The 19,358-nt window shown below is 55.9% G+C and overlaps 3 protein-coding genes across 7 annotated transcripts in view; 2 read left to right on the forward strand and 1 right to left on the reverse strand.

The window, feature by feature from the left end:
- GPBAR1 (G protein-coupled bile acid receptor 1) lies at positions 7,401–10,711 on the forward strand. Of its 2 annotated transcripts, none has more exons than XM_013984487.2 (2): positions 7,401–7,886; positions 9,532–10,711. In XM_013984487.2, the coding sequence occupies exon 2, from the start codon at positions 9,576–9,578 to the stop codon at positions 10,563–10,565; it is 990 nt and encodes a 329-aa protein (XP_013839941.2). In that variant the 5' UTR covers positions 7,401–7,886; positions 9,532–9,575; the 3' UTR covers positions 10,566–10,711. The 2 variants fall into 2 exon arrangements, with proteins under 2 accessions (XP_013839941.2, XP_020931860.1); XM_021076201.1 differs by lacking the exon at positions 7,401–7,886 and adding an exon at positions 7,908–8,440.
- AAMP (angio associated migratory cell protein) lies at positions 10,970–16,656 on the reverse strand. The gene is given in 12 exon segments (XM_021076200.1): positions 10,970–11,456; positions 11,876–12,030; positions 12,208–12,298; positions 12,425–12,528; positions 12,683–12,798; positions 13,165–13,248; positions 13,511–13,655; positions 13,910–14,049; positions 14,491–14,610; positions 15,620–15,772; positions 16,231–16,314; positions 16,317–16,656. Coding segments are annotated over 12 exon segments (1,302 nt in total). The 5' UTR covers positions 16,351–16,656; the 3' UTR covers positions 10,970–11,380.
- PNKD (paroxysmal nonkinesigenic dyskinesia) overlaps positions 16,746–19,358 on the forward strand; it is a 66,108-nt gene continuing 63,495 nt past the window's right edge. The window contains exons 1-3 of one of the 4 annotated variants that reach the window (XM_003361265.4): positions 16,746–16,865; positions 17,621–17,789; positions 18,848–19,234. In XM_003361265.4, the coding sequence (XP_003361313.3) occupies positions 16,799–16,865; positions 17,621–17,789; positions 18,848–19,040 (429 nt within the window). In that variant the 5' untranslated portion in view covers positions 16,746–16,798 and the 3' untranslated portion in view covers positions 19,041–19,234. Of the gene's footprint in view, positions 16,866–17,296; positions 17,465–17,620; positions 17,790–18,847; positions 19,235–19,358 lie in introns of those variants that run through there. The other 3 variants (XM_021076197.1, XM_021076198.1, XM_021076195.1) reach the window with 3 other exon arrangements.

Genomic DNA, 19,358 nt, shown 5'->3' on the forward strand with positions numbered 1-19,358 from the left:
GGAGTTCCCATTGTGGCGCAGCAGAACAAATCTGACTAGGAACCATGAGGTTTTGGGTTCGATCCCTGGCCTCGCTCAGTGGGTTAAGGATCTGGCGTTGCCGTGAGCTGTGGTGTAGGTTGCAGATGTGGCTCGGATCCTGCATAGCTATGGCTCTGGCGTTGGCCTGCAGCTGTAGCTCCAATTGGACCCCTAGCCTGGGAACCTCCATGTGCTGCCACTGTGGCCCTAAAAAGGGAAAAAAATAATAAAGTGTTTTCTGGCTTATTCTTTTATCATGAGTAATGTTTAGCATTTCCCCAAATGTGTTCCACGGTGTTTATGTTTCTGCAGAAAATTTAGGTCTAACGCACACAACTGGCTGCAGTTCCTTCCTCACACAATAGCCCGAAACACTGGCACTACGCAAAATGCACTTTGCAAGAGAAGCTCACCTCATAAACAGGACAGAGCCTAGCAAGATATGCTGCCCCCACTGATCCTTGCAATACAGTTGGTTCAGGAGGCTTGCCTGGTAAAGAGTTAGGAGAACTTCAGGGGCACCTGAAATGGTTGAGGGTGACCCTAGTGGGTTCTACCTGCTTTCTTTCCCTTGTAATTTGTCTCCATCAACCTCAGTGTGTTTCAGACTGATTTGTGACCTGTTAATGAAGTCTCCTGACATTTTTATTTCCTCAGATGTTGAGATAATTGTAGGTTTACTGCAGCTCTTAAGAAATGATGCAGAAATCCTGTGTACCCTTCCCCCAGTGGTAATATCTTGCAAAACTGTAGTACAGTGTCACAGCCAGGAAGTTGACCTTGAAACAGTCCCAACCTTGCTCAGGTTTCTCCACCTTCAAATGCACTCCTGTATGTGTGTTTGTGTGTGTGTGTGTGCTGTTTTCTGTGCATTGAAGTCACATGTGTAACTAAATAGAGTAAAGACTAATCAGAGTGCCTCATACCTATTAAGGGTAAGTACTGATTTTGAAATACGTCTTTTGTTGTGATAAAGAAAAAATCACAACAGAAATGTTGCTTTGTTGAAAAAAAAAGAAATACATCTTTAGTTAAAGACACATATTGATTAGACTGTTAAAACGTTTTTTGTTGTTGCTTTACAGTGGCATATGGAAGTTCCCAGGCTAGGGGTCAAATCAGAGATGCAGCTGCCAGCCTACACCACAGCCACAGCAACATGGGATCGGAGCCATGTCTGCAGCCTACACCACAGCTCATGGCAACGCCAGATCCTTAACCCACCGAGTGAGGCCAGGGATCAAACCCGCATCCTCATGGATATTAGTCGCATCAGGATAAAAGCAACAGGTCACGTACTCATCCAGGCTTCATCGTACTCTGTTAAAACAAGCTCTTGGAGAGTTCAGGACACAGCTACTTCCCATCCCCTCAACAGACATGCCCTGGAAAGAGCTGCCTGCGGGCTGAGGGGGCTGATCTTGGCCTCCAGGGGAGAGAATTCACCACACCAAGTCTGCCCAGTTTTCCTGGGACGTAGCCCTTCATCACCTACTTTTGGTGGATGGAAAACCAGACTAAATTAGATGTACTAGAGATGGTGACGTATGCGTTCTGTGGCCCAGGAGCTATTTAAAGCTAATTTGGGCTGGAAGCTGGTTTTGCTCTCCTCCGGACTGTAGGACATAACTCCTTGATCAGTTGGAACTCACTGTATTTTGCCAATAGTGGGGATCAGATTTCTGAAAAGTGCCATAAATGACGAAACCAAAGTTGCTTAAAAAACATGAAGTTATGGAGTTCCCACCGTGGCTCAGCGGAAACAAATCTAACTCGGATCCGTGAGGATGCAGGTTGGATCCCTGGCCTCGCTCAGTGGGTTAAGGATCTGGCATTGCTGTGAGCTGTGGTGTAGGTCGCAGAGGAGACCCAGATCTGGTGTGGCTGTGGCGTAGGTCCTCTAAGCCTGGGAACCTCCATGTGCTGTGCGGCCCTAAAAAGGCAAAAAACAGAAAAGAAAATATGAAGTTAGAAAACAAAGAGGCACTATGTATTTTTTGCAGCAGTAACTCGTAAGGAATTGTCTTAATTCCAAGATGACGTAAAAACCCATGCTGGTGAAATGCCCCCTCCAGACATGCTCCTTTGTCCGTGCCTTTTCCCGGGCCCACTTAGCTCTCATCTCAAGGACTCTCCATCCCCTTTCTGGACAAAGACCCACACTAACTTCAGCCAGAGTCCATAGAATTGCAGGAGGAAGTCTCAACATGAGGGTCAGCACCCTGAGGGGCTGAGGGCTGTGGAAAGGGGGATCTGGTCTTAATCGCTGCTAATTGGCTCCCTGCCCTAAGGTTCATGTCTGAGAGGTAGAGGTGTCCTTGGATACACTCTGGAGAGGTTTAATCAGAGCTCCAATGGCCTTGTCTTCATTTGGAGATGCCACCACCTATCTCACAGGGCTCTTAGGATACAGAGCAGATAAGTACGCGCCTGTCATATTGTAGACATTTATAATGCCTATAATTATAATTGATAATGCCATCTAATAAATCTTAGTTACATTCCTACACTCTTGAGGGGATCGGAAGTGGCAGGACTGCTGAGGAAGCCAAGTCCAGCATAAACCAAGGTCATTGTGTCTTGGAGTCTTCTGGGTCCTCCCCCAAAAGAGCTGGTGTTTTTCACTGCTTAATGGCCCGCAAACTGCAGGGGATTGGAGAGGGAAGGCTGGTGTTGAAGGGATTCTCCAAGTTTGGATAAAGCGGGACCTGGGCGAGTTAAGAACGAGGAGCTCAGTGGGAATGCAGACCATAGCAGGAAGTGGGAGTGGGCCCAGGGGGCGGGAAGTTGAAGCTGGGAAATGGAAGTCACATTAGCTGCTCCTCAGCCCTCCTGCCCAGAGTTGATGCTCAGCAACTCCCTTCCGCCTCATTGGGAATGGTGCAGCAGGTTGAGAATCTGGCTGTGGCCATAAAAAAGATAAAAATAAAATCTACTTTAAAAAACAAACAAAGTAGTCCTGATGGACCCTCTTCCCAGCATTTACAGAGGCGCCTGGATTGGCGCCTGGGGCTATTTTGAGTTCAAGCAATGCTGCCCCCTTCTGGGGATGGCTAAAAGCACCACAATTTCTGGGACTCCTGGGGAGACCTGGACAATCTGTGTTTCTTTCTTTATTTATTTATTTATTATCTTTTTGCCTTTTCTCAAGCCGCTCCTGCAGCATATGGAGGTTCCCAGGCTAGGGGTCTAATCGGACATGTAGCCACCGGCCTACCCCAGAGCCACAGCAACGCAGGATCCAAGCTGCATCTGCAACCCACACCACAGCTCATGGCAATGCCAGATCCCCAACCCACTGAGCAAGGCCAGGGATCAAACCCGCAACCTCATGGTTCCTAGTCGGATTCATTAACCACTGCGCCACGACAGGAACTCCGACAATCTGTGGTTTAACAGGAAGGACCAGGGTTTCTTCTGCCCATATAACTGACTTAGGACTTCCTGAAGCCAGGACCCTGGCCAGGATGGTCACAGGATTTTGTCCAGAGCCCTTCAGAGGCTCCCAAAGGCTCATCTGCTGTTGCCTAGGGGGGAACATTGAACAGCTCAAGGAGGCCACCCAGGATTTAGGAAGAGCCATCGCACCTTTGCCTCTGCTCATCCAGTCAGCGAGTGCCCCCAGCCCTCACATACCACCCAGCCCCAGACACCCAGAGTCAGCAGAGAAATTAAATATCCAAGAAGGAGTTCCCTAGTGGTTCAGCAGATTAAGGATCTGGCACTGCCACTGTTGTGGCATGGGTTTGACTTCTGGCCCGGGAGTGCCTGTATGCCACAGGCACATCTTCCCCCCCCCCAAATTAATTTAATTAATAAGTATCCAAGAGAATGGAGTGGACAAAGGAGGTCCAGGTGGATTCCCTGCCACAGTCTGGATTGGGCACCGTGGTGCAGGCTCTACGAATAGGGACTGGAGTGGGGACTCCAGGGTCTGCAGGATCAGCGGGATGGAGCATCTGAAATGGGCAAAGGGGAGAAGGCTGAGTCGGTACCAGGGATCGATGAGACACAGAGGAACTGGATGATCTAGTAAGGAGGAAACAGGGCCAAGCAGCGGACGGAACCAGGCTCCCCGGCTCCTGCTCCCTTAGTTGTCCTCTTTACATGTCATCCCACACGCAGTGTTTAGACAGAGCTGTGAAGAAGAAACACAGACATCCTGGATCCTGCCATGGAGAGGCCAGGGCTGGGAACAAGAGGAGGTCTGTTTATTCCTGGCGATCTGATATCCAAGGAGGCCCACTCCCACTTCTGCCAGACCCCAGGCTGAACTCTCCCAGAGCCTCTGACTTCTGCCCGACCAGATAGCATGGGCCGAGGGCCGTCTGCTGGAACACAGCACCCTCCCGCCCACCAGCTCCCTGGAGGATGGGCTGGAGGCTGGATGCTTTCCTCTTTCCACTGTTTGGCCCAACAGAGGTCCTTGTCTCCAGGAGCCCTGACTGCTGTGCAGGGTTGGCAGAGCTGGGCCTCTCAGGCCTCCAGCCCTCAGGCCTGGGTCTCCCCCAGCGAGCACAGAAGTCCCGTTGCTTTGCCTCTTGGACCAGGAGGTTTTTCTTAATGTCTCACCTCCAGGTTTCTTGCTGCAGTTTGAAACTGTTCCCTCTCTTTTCAGGCCTCAAGGGCGTGTAACTGCTTCTCTCCCTCACCCCAGAGCCAAACTTGATACAAGATGGAATCAGGGGAGTTCCCGTCGTGGCGCAGTGGTTAACGAATCCGACTAGGAACCATGAGGTTGCGGGTTCGGTCCCTGCCCTCGCTCAGTGGGTTAACGATCCGGCGTTGCCGTGAGCTGTGGTGTAGGTTGCAGACGCGGCTCGGATCCTGCGTTGCTGTGGCTCTGGCGTAGGCCGGTGGCTACAGCTCCGATTCAACCCCTAGCCTGGGAACCTCCATATGCCGCGGGAGCGGCCCAAGAAATAGCAACAACAACAACAACAACAATAATGCCGAGGGAGCGGCCCAAGAAATAGCAACAACAACAACAATAACAACAACAATAAAAAAGAAAAAAATATATATAAGAAATAAAACTCATCCATTAAAAAAAAAAAAAAAAAAAAAAAAGATGGAATCAGGGCTTCATAGCCTTGAACTTGCCCTTCCTCTCACTCTATCTGGTTTCCTTCCTTTCCCTGTGCAAAATGTCATTCCCCTCTTGCTTTTCACAGCCTCTCCATCTGCCTTTCTCAATGGAATTCTTAGAGGGGGCAGGTGACTGGAAGGAAGGGACATGCAGAGAAGGCTGGAAACCCCTGTTTCTTACCTGCCAAGCCCTGACCCAAGTCCTCATCATACATTTTCTCATTTAGTCTCACAATAGGTGAGTACAGTACAAGCCCCATTTCACAGATGAGGAAACTAAGGCAAGAGAATTTTAATAGGACTTCCCATCGTGGCTTAGTGGTTAACGAATCCAACTAGCATCCATGAGAACGCAGGTTCCATCCTTGGCCTTGCTCAGCGGGTTAAGGATCCGGCGTTGCTGTGAGCTGTGGTGTAGGTCCCAGACGAGGCTCGGATCCCACGTTGCTGTGGCTGTGGCATAGGCTGGCAGCTGCAGCTCCGATTCAACCCCTAGCCTGGGAACCTCCATGTGCTGCTGATGCGGTCCTAGAAAGACAAAGACAGAAAAAAAAAATAAGAGAGAGAGAACTTTAATAATTGACCTAAGTTTTGGAGTTCCCATCGTGGCGCAATGGTTAACGAATCTGACTAGGAACCATGAGGTTGCGGGTTCAATCCCTGCCCTTGCTCAATGGGTTAAGGATCCGGCGTTGCCGTGAGCTGTGATGTAGGTCGCAGAAGCAGCTCGGATCCCACGTTGCTGTGGCTGTGGTGTAGGCTGGCAGCTACAGCTCCGATTAGACCCCTAGCCTGGGAACCTCCATATGCCATGGGAGCAGCCCAAGAAATGGCAAAAAGACAAAAAATAAAATAAAATAAATAATTGACCTAAGTTTACCCAGCCAAATAAATAGGATCCAACCAGGATTCTGTGATTCAAACCCGGTCCTTCTGACTCCAGTACTGGCTCATGCCTCTTTATCACCATGGAGGAGGAAGGAAAGGAGTCACTTGTTGAGACCCCTCCCCCCACTAGGTGTCAAGCACTGGGATAAATGCAGTTACATATGTTACCCCATGATATCCCCACAACCACCCTGACAGGGTGGTTTTCTTCATTCCCATTTTACAGGTGAGAAAATTGAGGTCCAGAGGTAGCTTGCTCAAAGTCACACCCCCCAGAGCCATTTGTGTCTCATGGCCCAGAAGTTGACTCACAAAATAGTTGAGGAGGAGTCCCCATCGCAGCTCAGTGGTTAACCAATCCGACTAGGAACCATGAGGTTGCGGGTTCCATCCCTGGCCTCCCTCAGTGGGTTAAGGATCCAGCATTGCCGTGAGCTGTGGTGTAGGTCGCAGACAAGGCTCAGATCCCGCGTTGCTGTGGCTGTGGCATAGGCCGGTGGCTACAGCTCTGATTGGACCCCTGGCCTGGGAACCTCCATATGCTGCAGGTTCGGCCCTAAAAAGACCAAAAAAAAAAAAAAGAAAGAGGAGTTCCCGTTGTGGCGCAGTGGTTAACGAATCTGACTAGGAACCATGAGGTTGCGGGTTCGGTCCCTGCCCTCGCTCAGTGGGTTAACGATCCGGCGTTGCCGTGAGCTGTGGTGTAGGTTGCAGACGCGGCTCGGATCCTGCGTTGCTGTGGCTCTGGCGTAGGCCAGTGGCTACAGCTCCGATTCAACCCCTAGCCTGGGAATCTCCATATGCCTCGGGAGTGGCCCAAGAAATAGCAGCAACAACAACAAAAGACAAAAGACAAAAAAAAAAAAAGAAAGAAAAAAAAGAAAATAGTTGAGAAAAGTGTGGGATGACCCCAGATTGTGGAAGGTAAGACTGGCTTTATAAGCCGCAAGTCCCTACCAGGTAATAGGAAGGGCGGGTGTAAAGATGCTCAGCTTTCAGGAGTTCCGCTCGTGGCTCAGCGGTTAGTGAACCTGATTAGCATTCATGAGGATGCGGGTTAGATCCCTGGCCTCACTCAGTGGGTTAAAGATCTGGCGTTTCTGTGAGCTGTGGTGTAGGTCGAAGATGCGGCTTGGATCCCGAGTTGCTGTGGCTCTGGCGTAGGCCGGCAGCTATAGCTCCAATTAGACCCCCAGCCTGGGAACCTCCATATGCAGCCCTAAAAAGACAGAAATACAAAAATAAAATAAAATAAATAAAATAAAAGTATGTTTAGCTTCCAAACACCAACCCCCCCACTGCCATCATCAGACACACATTCCTCCTCAGCAGCCCAGCAGAATTAGCTGGCTGGCCACCCCATGGGTTTAAGGCTCATAAAACATAAATATATTAGCTGGGGCAGGAAGTACGGAGGGTAGAATAAATCATTATAGTGTTCATTAACTGCAAAGCATTTCTCAGATTAGCTGAGCGGTAGCAGGCCAGAGGGCTCCAAGCTGGGTGACCTGCCACCTTGATGGCAAGCCATGGACAGTGGCTGGAGATGGAGACCCTGGTCCGGGAGGACAAGGAGGGGGCCCTGGAGAAAGGGGGAGGAAGCCCTCCCAGGACTGCCGCTCAGGGTGTGCCAGGTCCCACCCCCAGAGGCGGGGCCAGGCTGAGCCCCGCCAGCCTCAGCTCCATCCCTCCAGGAACCCAGGCGAGGGCAGAGCCTGGGCAGCGAAGAATCCCGGCCCTGCTGTCCCCGCAGAGTGGAGGCACCATGCCCTCACCCATCAGGACACCAGACATCATCGCCAGACGACCTGCAGCAATGGCTGTGGCCACCCCCTGACCCCCAGAGGAAAAGCCCAGGCTGGGCGAGCCAGACCTGCCCCCACAGCCATGTGAGTAGCCCTTCCCCTTCCCTTGCCCCACCCAGCCCCGGCCACACCTGGACACCTCCACCCCAGCTCCTGAAGAGGTCGTGCCACCCAACCCGAGCCACCAGAGCCTCTGGGGTGTGCGGGTCCCACAGCCAGTGCACCCATAACACCACGAGGAAGTGGCCCCCGGGGGCCATCCCTGCCTTTTGTGCGGCTCTGATGGAAGTGGGCTGGGAGACTCACTCCAGCGGAGGGCTGCGAGCTCCAGCCCATGGCCCCAGAGTCCAAGTCTGAAGTAACAGACCCTGAGGTCTCCTGGGGTTTAATAAAGTTGACAGTGCGAGGATGAAGGGGAACAGAAACTGAAGGGCTGCTGGAGAGAGCGAGATGAACGAGTGGAGGGCCCTGGGGAGACAGGAAGAGGAAACAGGCCGAGGGAGGGGAAAGGGGTGCAGCGGCTTGGCAACTGGCTTGGGGGGCCTGGGGAAGGCTGGGGATCTCTAGAAGGGGCAGCACCTCCGGTGGACAAGGTGGCCATGGGGCCATCTGATCCTCTGACCTGGATGGGGGTGCAGGTAGGAATCCTTTCCTTGTTGACTTTAATCCTAGCAACAGCAGCTGCTTTCCTGTTGACAGAAGCAGGAGTTCCCACAGGGCCCAGGACCCCTCCCCCGTCCCCATCCCCCATCCCTGTCCCCATAATGCTGGAAGGACTCGGGGAGAGCAGAGCCAGGCCCTGCCCAGCGGCCCCTCCTCCCTCCCTGGGCTCACTTCAGCCCTCCTTGCCACTGGCATCTCCGGTCACTACCAACCCTCCCCCTCTCCCTCCCTGGCAACTCTCCCCCCCCACCACCCGCCGGTTCCCAGGAAAGGCCCTGTTGCTAGTGTGGTGCGGATGTGTCAAGTTTATGGGCTGGAAGTCCTACCCGGAGGCTGCTCACTGAGCTGTAACCAGGGACAAGGCAGATGGAGGGAAGGTGCAGGGCACAGGGCACCCCCTCGCTGCCACCCGTTTCCCTGGCATCAGCACTAACCACTAATGCAAGTGCTCCACGAGCCCTGCCTCAGATGGACGCCAGCTCCCCCCCCCAGTCTTAGCAAACCACCATCTCTTCCCACACTGGTGCCAACTTCTTCATTTATTGCCCATCCCAACCCCTGGTCCAGCCCCGCCAGCCTGAAGGGGGCCGTCAACTATTGGCTGGCCAGAGACCTACACACCAGCCAGACCCTATCCTATCCTTTGAGCTTAAATTTGGAGGCCTTGCCCGGTGTAGGCAGGAAGGCATGGCCAAAATGCTTTGGGGCTGAGTGGATCCACTTTTCAGTCTAAACAAAGACATAAACCCAGCTGCCCAGAACAGGCCAGGCAGATAAGAGAAATGGACCGAGTGGCTGAGGGGGGACTGTGGGGAGCCATCTGAAGGCAGCCACCGCTCAGCTCCAGGTGGTTGCTACCGTACAGGACCTGATCTCTCAAAAACCAAAAATAGGAATGTTTATGTCGCTTTAAATTGGCAATTCACCAGGGGGACGATGTGTATCAGCAAACAAGATACAGCCCCTAGTCCGCTGGTCGGCAACCTCTGGATTAACACGCAGACATGCCAGGAAGACAGTGACCTGTGGCCCCACCCTAACTCTGGCCGCCCCATCTTCCATCCAGGCACCCCTGTTGCTGCTCCAAACCTCCCCTGATCCCAGCCCAAGATGACACCCAACAGCACCAGGGAGGTGGCCAGCCCTGTTCCTTCAGGGACCCTGGGCCTCTCCCTGGCCCTGGCGAGCCTCATCGTTGCTGCCAACCTGCTCCTGGCCCTGGGCATCGCTGGGGACCGCCGCCTGCGCAGCCCGCCTGCCGGCTGCTTCTTCCTGAGTCTGCTCCTGGCTGGACTGCTCACTGGGCTGGCACTGCCCACGCTGCCGGGCCTATGGAACCAGAGCCGCCGGGGCTACTGGTCCTGCCTCTTCCTCTACCTGGGTCCCAACTTCTCCTTCCTCTCCCTGCTCGCCAACCTCCTGCTGGTGCACGGGGAGCGCTACATGGCAGTGCTGCGGCCTCTGCGACCCCGCGGGAGCACTCGGCTGGCCCTCATCCTCACCTGGGCCGGGCCCCTGCTCTTCGCCAGCCTGCCCGCTCTGGGCTGGAACCACTGGGTCCCGGGTGCCAACTGCAGCTCCCGGACTGTCTTCCCAGCCCCCTACCTCTACCTCGAAGTCTATGGCCTCCTGCTGCCCGCCGTGGGCGCTGCCGCCCTCCTCTCGGCCCGTGTGCTGGTCACCGCCCACCGCCAGCTGCAGGACATCCGCCGGCTGGAGCGGGCCGTGTGCCGCGGTGCGCCCTCGGCCCTGGCCCGGGCCCTCACCTGGAGGCAGGCCAGGGCACAGGCCGGAGCCACACTGCTCTTCGGGCTGTGCTGGGGGCCCTACGTGGTCACCCTGCTCCTCTCCGTCCTGGCCTATGAGCAGCGCCCACCGCTGGGGCCGGGAACTCTGCTGTCCCTCATCTCACTGGGCAGCGCCAGTGCGGCGGCCGTGCCCGTGGCCATGGGGCTGGGTGATCATCGCTACACAGCCCCCTGGAGGGCGGCCGCCCGGAGGTGGCTCAGGGTGCTGCGGGTGAGATCCCAGGGCAGTCCTGGCCCTGGCACCTCCTACCACACCAGCTGCCAAAGCAGCGTGGACCTTGACTTGAACTAGAGGAGGGGCTGCTGCTCCACTTACTAGAAGCATCCATCCATCTCAACCGCCAAGCCCACCTCCACTGGTCCCCATGCCTCTGGATCAGAGACCCTACCAAACCTCTCTGACCCCACACTGACTGAATAAAGCTCCCCCCGCCAGTGTATGGGTATCTCATTCCGGATCTCAGCAAGAGCAGGGCAGGTGACCAGCTGCGGTAAGAACCTAGAGCCAGCAGGACCCAGGGAGATTCCGACTCCAGACAGGCAGGCAGCTGTAGGTGAGAATGGCCCTGCCTCAGGGAGGCGAGCTCAGGCTCCTTGAAATCCAGCAGACTGGAGGGGGCGGGAGCCTCAGCCTGACAGGCCCCGCACGGGTTCCTCGTCCCTCGTGTCCAGCACCACAAAATCCACACAGACTTGTCTCTGGGAAGTATATTTTATTTACATTTTTAAAATCTGTGAACTAGTATCTCTTCCTCCTTTCCACCCCCATAGACTTGGGAAGGGAAAGAACGGGAACTTCAAGGACCTACTCCCCACATACAAATACGCACCCCCGTGGCTCACACCAGCAAAGGAAGTGAAAGAGAAAGAGGGCTAAACCTCCCTTCCGAGGGATCCGCCAGGTCTGGGCGAGGGCGGGGGAAGGAAGGGCCCCCGGGGCGGGTCTCTTAAGAGAAGAAAGGGCCAGAGAGCGGGCAAGTCACTTCGAAGGGGTTGGAAAGTTGTCCGAGGCCCCTCCCCTCCTCCTCCCTCCTCCCCTACCGCCTCGGTCGCTGGGGGTCTCCCGGCGCCCCCTCCACACCAGACACAGAGCAGAGGCTGCGGCCACTAGCGGTCAGGTCTCTGGACACAAAATACTTTCGCTTTGTGGTCTCCTGACGTGGTCACCACCAAGGAGGCATCTCTGTGGACAGAAAGCACGGGTGGAAGCGACTGGAGGACAGAAGGTCCACCCCAAGCCCACCACCCCGGGGCCCTCGGGTGGCCTCCTCCAGCATATCCTCAAGCCGAGAGCCCTGGGGCCTGGGGCTGGGCTGACCTACCCGCAGGCAGGGAACATGGGAAGCCAGCAACCCACGAGGGGCTGGATGGGGAAGCAATCCCAGCCCGAGCCCAGGAATGAGACGTGAGGCCACAGAAGTGAACGTCTGCTCCCTCAGGCTTCCCCGTGCTCCGGCCTCCCCGGCAAGCCCAGGCCTTGGGTCCCACCTTCCCTGAGGAATCTCCTCACTCACCCCAAGTGCCCTGTGGCCCATGCCCCATGTGCCAGCCTCACCATCCGAATACGCACAGGGGACCCCGGCCCTTGCCCAACTCACTTACTTGCTGAGGGCAAAGTCTAGGATCTCAGCCGTGTGGCCCCGGTAGTCAGTAAGCAGGCGGCCGGTCCGAGCATCCCAGAGGCGCACGATGCCGTCCAGGCTGCAAGTGTAAACCACGGCGGTGCCTGCCTCCCACAGCAGCTGCACGATGCCCGACTGCAACAGGGTACGAGAGGGAGGCGGGGTCAGGGGCGGGAGAGCTGATGGGCACCTGCTCCCAGCTCTCATGGAAGGAGGGAGGGAGGGAGGGATGATGGGCCTGAGGGAAGGACCAGACGGGAGCCAGGCCTGGCCATCCCCACGGCCATGACCATGGCTCCAGGCTGCCAGTACCTGGTGCTGACACTGGTGCCTGAGGGTCTGCGTAGACAGGTCATAGATGGCCAAGGTCCCATCCAGGTAGCCGACAGCTGCCAGAGGCATCCTGGGCAGAGGAGAGCATCACGACGGCTCACGGAGCGTCCTTGGGTCCTCCCCGGTCCCCTGGCCCAGGCCGCCTCCCCCAAGCCGCCTGCTCTTGCCTCCAGGCCGAGACCCTGCTCACACTCACACACTGCAGAAGCCCAAGGACTCCACGGAGTTGGACTCGCTCTCCTCCCCTTCTCCCAGGTTGGGCTGGGAGGCCACGGTCTCGGGTCTGAAAACACCCACCACCTACAAGCCAGAAGAGGGGATCAGAGAAGGGCCTGGAAACAGTCCTCTACAGAGCAGAAAGGCGGTGGGGCAGGGAGGCGAGTGAAGGAAGAGAGGAAGGGGAGGAAACGTGAGGAACACGAGGCCCTAAAGCCAGGCTCCAGGTCCCGCTTACCTTGCCGGTGGTGGCACTGACCAACTTGGCCTGGCAGTCCACAGAGCCCGTCAGGATCAGGCTGCCATCCTGGTTGGTGGCCACACAGGTCAGAGGGCCCTGGTGACCCTCAGTCCCTAAGATGAAGCAGGGGGACAAGTCAGACTTCACCCTGTCCCAGGTCTCAGCCTCTTCCCCACAAAAGCCTAGGTTAACACTTCCCCCACCAGAGACCCTTATTTATTTATTTTTTGTCTTTTCAGGGCCACACCCATGGCATATGGAAGTTCCCAGGCTAGGGGTCCAATTGCAGCTGTAGCTTCAGGCCTACACCACAGCCATGGCAACAAAGGATCAGAGCTGTGTCCGCGACCTACATCACAGCTCACAGCAATACTGGATCCTTAACCCACTGAACAAGGCCAGGGATCGAATTCGCGTCCTCGTGGATTCTAGCCAGGTTTGTTACTGCTGAGCCACGACAGCAACTCCAAACCCAATACCTTTTAGTACATATATCGCGTTTCCTTGCTTCAGGTCCCAAATCCTGATGGTGCCGTCTTCATAGCCGACCACAGCTCGCTTCCCTAAAGGGCCAGAGATGCAGATGGAGAGAAGGGCAGACAATACACTCAGACCCATCAGGCAAGGCAATAGGGGTGGGGTAACAACAAAGGGGGCAGGGGACAGACATGGCCCCAAGATGGGAAGAGGGGAGCTGTCTGCTCTGGGCCCTGGAAGCCAGGGCTCCTAAGGGCAGCCTGCAGGGTGCCAGAGGTGGCCCAGGAGGGAGCCAGGGAAGCGTGCGGCAGGGACCTTCCCCTCTTCGCTCAGGAGAGCTGCTCTCACCATCAGGGAGGACTCGGCCACAGGTGGCTGGGCAGTTGGGGCCCTGGAAGGTCTTGCAGTCACCATTCGGGACCTTCCACATCCAGGTGTTGCCGTCAGCCGTGCCCGCCAGCAGGACAGGTGCCCGCGGGTGCCACTCCATCCACTGGGCAGAAAGAAGGGTTCAGCAAGGAGGCCCCGCATGCTATCTCACCTACAAGTGGGCCCCCGGAGCCGCACTGAGCTTTCCCTGCTCAGAGTCAGCAAGGATGCCCCAGGGAGCAGGCCTGGCACTCCTGCTGTACATCGGGAGCGCCCTGGCTCAGAGCTGGCCGAGCCGGCTCAAGGCAGCCGGGACTCCCCAAGCTCTCACCCCCGCCCCCGGCCCCACGGAGCGGAATCCCACTCTGAAGATCTCACCTCCAGATCTCCCGCTTCAAAAGACCAGACCTCCTCCTTGGTGTCCACCTGCCATACTTTCAAGAGGCCACTCATGTCCCCTGTGGCCACAAGGGTAGAGTCGTGGCTGAAACCGGCACAAGTCACAGAGTCTTTATGGCCTGCAGGGAAGAGTGAGCAGAGAGAAGAGAACGTCAGGGTCTGGTGCCAGAGACACGGGACCCAGGCATCTGGCCCCCAGAAGGGACCAACTGGGATTTAAAAAAAAAAAAAGGATGGGTCCCAGCTGAACCGGTAACCAAACACACAGCTGCTTTAGGAGCCAGCACTCCCCGGTCTCCCACTCAAACAGGCCTGCGTGTTCCCCATTCTGTCCATTCCACATCTCCACCCGAAACACGCACCCACTCCTTTCTGGCCCAATACGCCTTCACCAGTGTCGCCTCCTCCTAGACTCCCTTGGCCCATCTGTGCCTCCCTCTCCTAGACCCACAGGGCTCTGTTCTTTGGGGCCCTTGGGCCAAATGGAGATCAACAAATGGCTGCTGGATGCACAACGGCAGCGGGCCAGCCCCCTAAGCCCCTCCCCCGAACCCCCGCACCTGCACACTCAAAGAGCAGTTCCCCATCGCTGAGCCGCCACACGAAGGCTTTGTCATCCTCGCCCCCTGTCACTGCCAAGGTGTTGGTCTTGGGGTCCAGGCTCACGCAAAACACAGATGCTGTCCCAAGAGATACTCCATGAGTAAGGGGACTGGACTCCCACCTAGGGTTCTGTCCTCTGGGACCTTTGGGAAGCCACCCCCTTCCACCCAGAGCAACACGTCTTTCCTCCTGGAAAAGAAGGGTGCCTCCAAGTTCTTCTCAGCTTCAGGCCTCAGGTTGTTGGAGAAATCCCTCCCCAAGCTTGCCAAACTTGCCAGTCCTCCAGGGCAGAACCCTCCTCTGCTCCCTTGACCACCCCACACTGAGGCCATGGACAAGAGGAGGGTACGTGTCCTGGGCTTACATTTCTCAGCATGGGATGCCACCAAGCTAGGGACTGCGTGAGGAGGGCACTGTGTCACCAATTCCTCACTGAGAACCCCCTAGTGTTGAGGTTCCCATCGTGGCTCCATGGTTAACAAACCCAATTAGTATCCATGAGGTTGAAGGTTTGATCCTTGGCCTTGCTCAGTGGGTTAAGGATCCAGAGTTGCCATGAGCTGTGATGTAGATCGCAACACAGCTCAGATCCCACGTTGCTGTGGCTGCGGGGTAGGACGGAGGCTACAGCTCCGATTCGACCCCTGGCCTTGGAACTTCCCTATGCCGTGGACAAGGCCCTAAGAAGCAAAAAAAAAAAAAAAAAAAAAAAAAAAAAGAGAGAGCTAATGTTTTAAGAGGACTACCAAAAACATGCTCCAAAAGGTACTATTACCTCTAATTCACACTAAAGTAACTTTCACCAATGACAACTGTCGAAAAAAGAAACTAAAACGCAGCGGTGTTGATAAAGATCATACACAGGCAAGCAACAGGGATAGGATTTGAACCCAAGTGTCTCAACTGACTCCAAGAGCCAAGCTCTCCTCCATGCCATCGCACTGCCCCCCTACCCGTGAGCTCCTCCAGGGCAGGGCCAGCATTTTCCCACCTCTGTGTCCCTCATAACGTGCCCTACACAGGGGACGCCTGATGCTCAAGTGCCCACCTGGACCGAGTTTATGACGGACCTCCTCAGGCACCTACCTGAGTGCAATGCAAAGGTGACCTCGCTATCGTCTGGGCCCTCCATGCTGCCGACCACCCCTTCCTGGGGTTCCAGAACCCAGCCCTCCTCATTGCCCTCTTCTTCTTCCTCTTCCTCAAAGTCCACATCTTCCATCTCCTGAGCCAGGTCGTCTGCTTTGGGGAGAGGGTTAAAAGACGAGGCTCGACAGGCGGTAAGTGGGATGCGAAGCGTGGGGAGGCCCGAGGCTGGGGTGGGTCATGTGGCAAGAGAGCAAGGTGAGGTCAGACAGAAGGGGTGAAGAGGCGGCAGGGAGGAGGGGGGGCGTGTGGGACGGAGGACAGGAGAGGTCTGAGGACCTGGGGTTGGCCAGCGACCGTGTGGGAAGGGAGGACCGAGGGGATGATGGGAAGGGGGTGTGTGAGGGGAAGGGCCAGAGGAGGCGTCAGGGGAACCCCCACCCCGGCCAGGCCTGAGAACTAAGTGTGGGGTTGGGGGAGAGAGGAAGGGCGAAGGAGGTCAGTGGGACTGACCGGTGGGGTGGGGGGAGAAGGGGAGGGAGGGGAAGCAAGGGTCAAAGGCCAGGGGTGAGCGCCTCCTGTCCCATGGCCTGAGGATCAGCAGCTCTCACCCGGGTCCGGCGGACCGGGATCCAGTTCTACCACCTCGATAATCTCTTCATCACCATGGAAGCTTAGGGTCTCCAGTGGGGGGTGTCAGCGGCAGCCCCGCTTTCCGATTCAGACTCCATGCGGCGCAAGCGGCGGATCCACTTCTCTGGGCCCAAACGCCTCCCAGAGTCAGCTCTGCGCGACGACGCGGAACTCGAGCCCCTCCTCCCGGGAGGAAGTAGGAGTAGGCGACCACCCGGCAGAGAGAGCGACGGCCTCTCGACCAATAGCGAAGGGGGTGGACTCGCTGAACCACCAATCACAGGGCAGAGTTGGGAGAAGAGCCCGGGGCGTGGTCGGGGGAACCCAAACTCCGCCCGGCCTGACTCCGCCCCCAACAGGAGAGAAACAAGCGAGCGTGCGCGCCTCCGGGGTCTCCTGGGAAGAGTAGTTCTCCTGGGTCCGCTCCGCAGGCTTCTGGGAAATGTAGTTTCTGATCTGTAGGACAGACGGAAGGAGCGGGGGAGGCCCCTTACGCAAACTACAATTCCCGGCGGGGAGCGCGGTGAAGGGGGGTGGGATCTGAACATGGCGGCGGTGGTAGCTGCTACGGCGCTGAAGGGCCGGGGGGCGAGAAATGCCCGCGTCCTCCGGGGTAAGGAGAGGGACCCTGGGGAGGGTAGGACTGCAGGGGATCCCTTTTTTTTCACATCTCGCTCAGTGATAGCGGAAGGTCAGGGTGTTGTTTGCTGCCTGCACCCCTCTGCAGGATCTTAAAGAGTCAGGGGGCTAAAAGATGCTGTCTAGAGGTCACCCACTCCATCCCCTCAGCCTTCCGGTTACACCGTAACTCTGGAGTCTTGGAGCGAAAGGGAGCCCCGAGGAAGCCTTCTAGACTCCCGCGTTCTAGATGTTTCACACTCACCGCAGTGCAGAGGAAAGAGCCCTGGGCTTCTGAAGGCTTGGGTTCTAGCCACGGATAATTAGCAGTTTGACCTTGGGCGAAGCAGTTCGTCTCTCGGGGCGTCAGTTTCCTCTTCTATAAAATGAGGGGATGGAGTAGACTACCTTTACGCTCCCTTCCAGTACTAACATTCTGCAGTTTGGAAACCTTTTCTCGGATTTCCTTCATACGCCTCTTGTGAGCCCCACTGCAGTCCTTCACATCCTGCCGTCTGAAATGAAGAACAGCGAAGCTCGCTCTCCTGGCACCGGGGTGATGAGCCCGCAGTGACGTGGAAGTGGCTTTCAAAGGTGCCACCTCGATGGCAATTTTCCCATTTCCCTCTGGACTCTCCCTGGCACTTGTTACTCCAGACCGCAGTCACTCCCCTTCCTCAGATCACAACCACTCCTCCCCGGGATTCCTTCTCATCCTCTCTCACTGACTTTCCTTGCCTCCATCCACAGGGATTCTCTCAGGAGCCACAGCTAACAAGGCTTCCCAGAACAGGACCCGGGCACTGCAAAGCCAGAGCTCCCCAGAGTGCAAGGAGGAGCCTGAACCCCTACCCCCTGAGCTGGAATACATTCCCAGAAAGAGGGGCAAGAACCCCATGAAAGCTGTGGGACTAGCCTGGTGAGTTTTAACCCTTTGCCCACCAATGGGGAGTGGCACCAGGGGAGGGTGGGACCCAGAAACTTCTCCAAGTTTCAGGTGGTGAGCTGAATCCAAGGTTGTGGAGACAGAATTGCTGGATGTGAGCATGGGCCTCTCAGAGGACTGGGGCAGGGGAGGTGGGAAAGTATGTGGAATTGGAGAGACAAGTAGGTTTTGTGTGGCGTAAATTGAGCTAATTTGATTGAGATTTGGGTCCCTGGCCTCATCCTCTCTTTGGGGAGCTTGGGGTGAGAGCCAGTTGAGCTCTTTGAGAAAATCGAACTCCCACGAGATTATGTTAGTTGTATAGTAGCAGCACCTACAAGGTGTTCAGTGCATTGTTATTTGGATCTGACGCTGATTTTAGTACGTATTATTGACTAATGTTAAAAGAAAAGGAGGGGGAAATTAACATTTTTTCCAGCACCTGAGGTGTGCCAATACTTTACAGTGTAATGTTTTAGTCTTTCCAAAATAAGTGTGACATCCCCATTTCACAGATGAGGGAACTGAGGCTCAGAGCTGGATTCTCACCAGATCTTGTGACTCCTTGCCTTTAACCTGCACAGAAGTACCTCCCACGTAGCGGTTACTCAGGTTAAAAATGGGAGTCTGGGAGCGGGTGTGGGGCGGTTCAGGCAGAGGGAATCTTTGCCAAGACCTGGAGAGGGGAAGAGGATGGGCTACCTGAGGAACCCTACACAGTCCCGAGGGCAGGGTGGCAGGGCTTATGCTGGGGAGTGTCAGGCTCAAGAGGAGAGAAATGACAAGGTAGACAGAGACCCAGCCACATTAGGCCTTTTGTGCTATGCCTAGGAATGCGAATTTGGCCAGGAAGTGATGGAGAGCTGTTAATAGGGTTTTGAGCAGGGCAGTGGTAGGATCCGAATCAAGCGGGGCCCTCCAGCAGCCAGCACAGAGGCTGAGTAGACACATGTGATATATTGCAGTGTTTGTGCAAGCTGAGGATTCTCCCCAGCTCCTCTGGCTCAGGCTTGGCCCCTCCCCCAATCCCATGCACATCTCCCCACCCCTAGGGCCATCGGCTTCCCCTGTGGTATCCTCCTCTTCATCCTCACCAAGCGGGAAGTGGACAAGGACCGTTTGAAGCAGATGAAGGCTCGGCAGAACATGCGGGCATCCAACACGGGCGAGTATGAGAGTCAGAGGTTCAGGGCCTCCTCCCATCATGCCCCGTCTCCTGAAGCTGTGTCCGGGGTGCAGTCGTGAGGAACACTGCAACCCTCCCCTAGACTGTGGCCTCCCAACTGTCAAGTCCTTTGGCTTTGGCCATGATTCTGGTCCTTGCCTCTGAGGCCCACCAGAGGGCGCATGAAGCCCAGGCTGCTGCCGGCCCTACCCTTCCCCTCCCTAGAAACCAGCCGAAGGCAAATAAAGTTACTGAGTGTTTGAGTGGAAAGGAACCAGGTTTGGGTTTGTGAGTCCCTTGGGATGGGAGGGGCAGAGGGTGGGGTTGGTTACTCACGTGTGCTCCCTCTCACAGAAGCCTCAGTGTTCCCAGCTGACTGGCTGGGGAAACCGCAGAGA

The sequence above is a fragment of the Sus scrofa genome, chromosome 15, assembly GCF_000003025.6.
Source record: "Sus scrofa isolate TJ Tabasco breed Duroc chromosome 15, Sscrofa11.1, whole genome shotgun sequence".
NCBI lineage: Eukaryota > Metazoa > Chordata > Mammalia > Artiodactyla > Suidae > Sus > Sus scrofa.

What these genes read in the sequence shown, in the direction of transcription:
- GPBAR1 (XM_013984487.2), top strand. Translation starts at nt 9,576, where the DNA reads ATGACACCCAACAGCACCAGGGAGGTGGCCAGCCCTGTTCCTTCAGGG.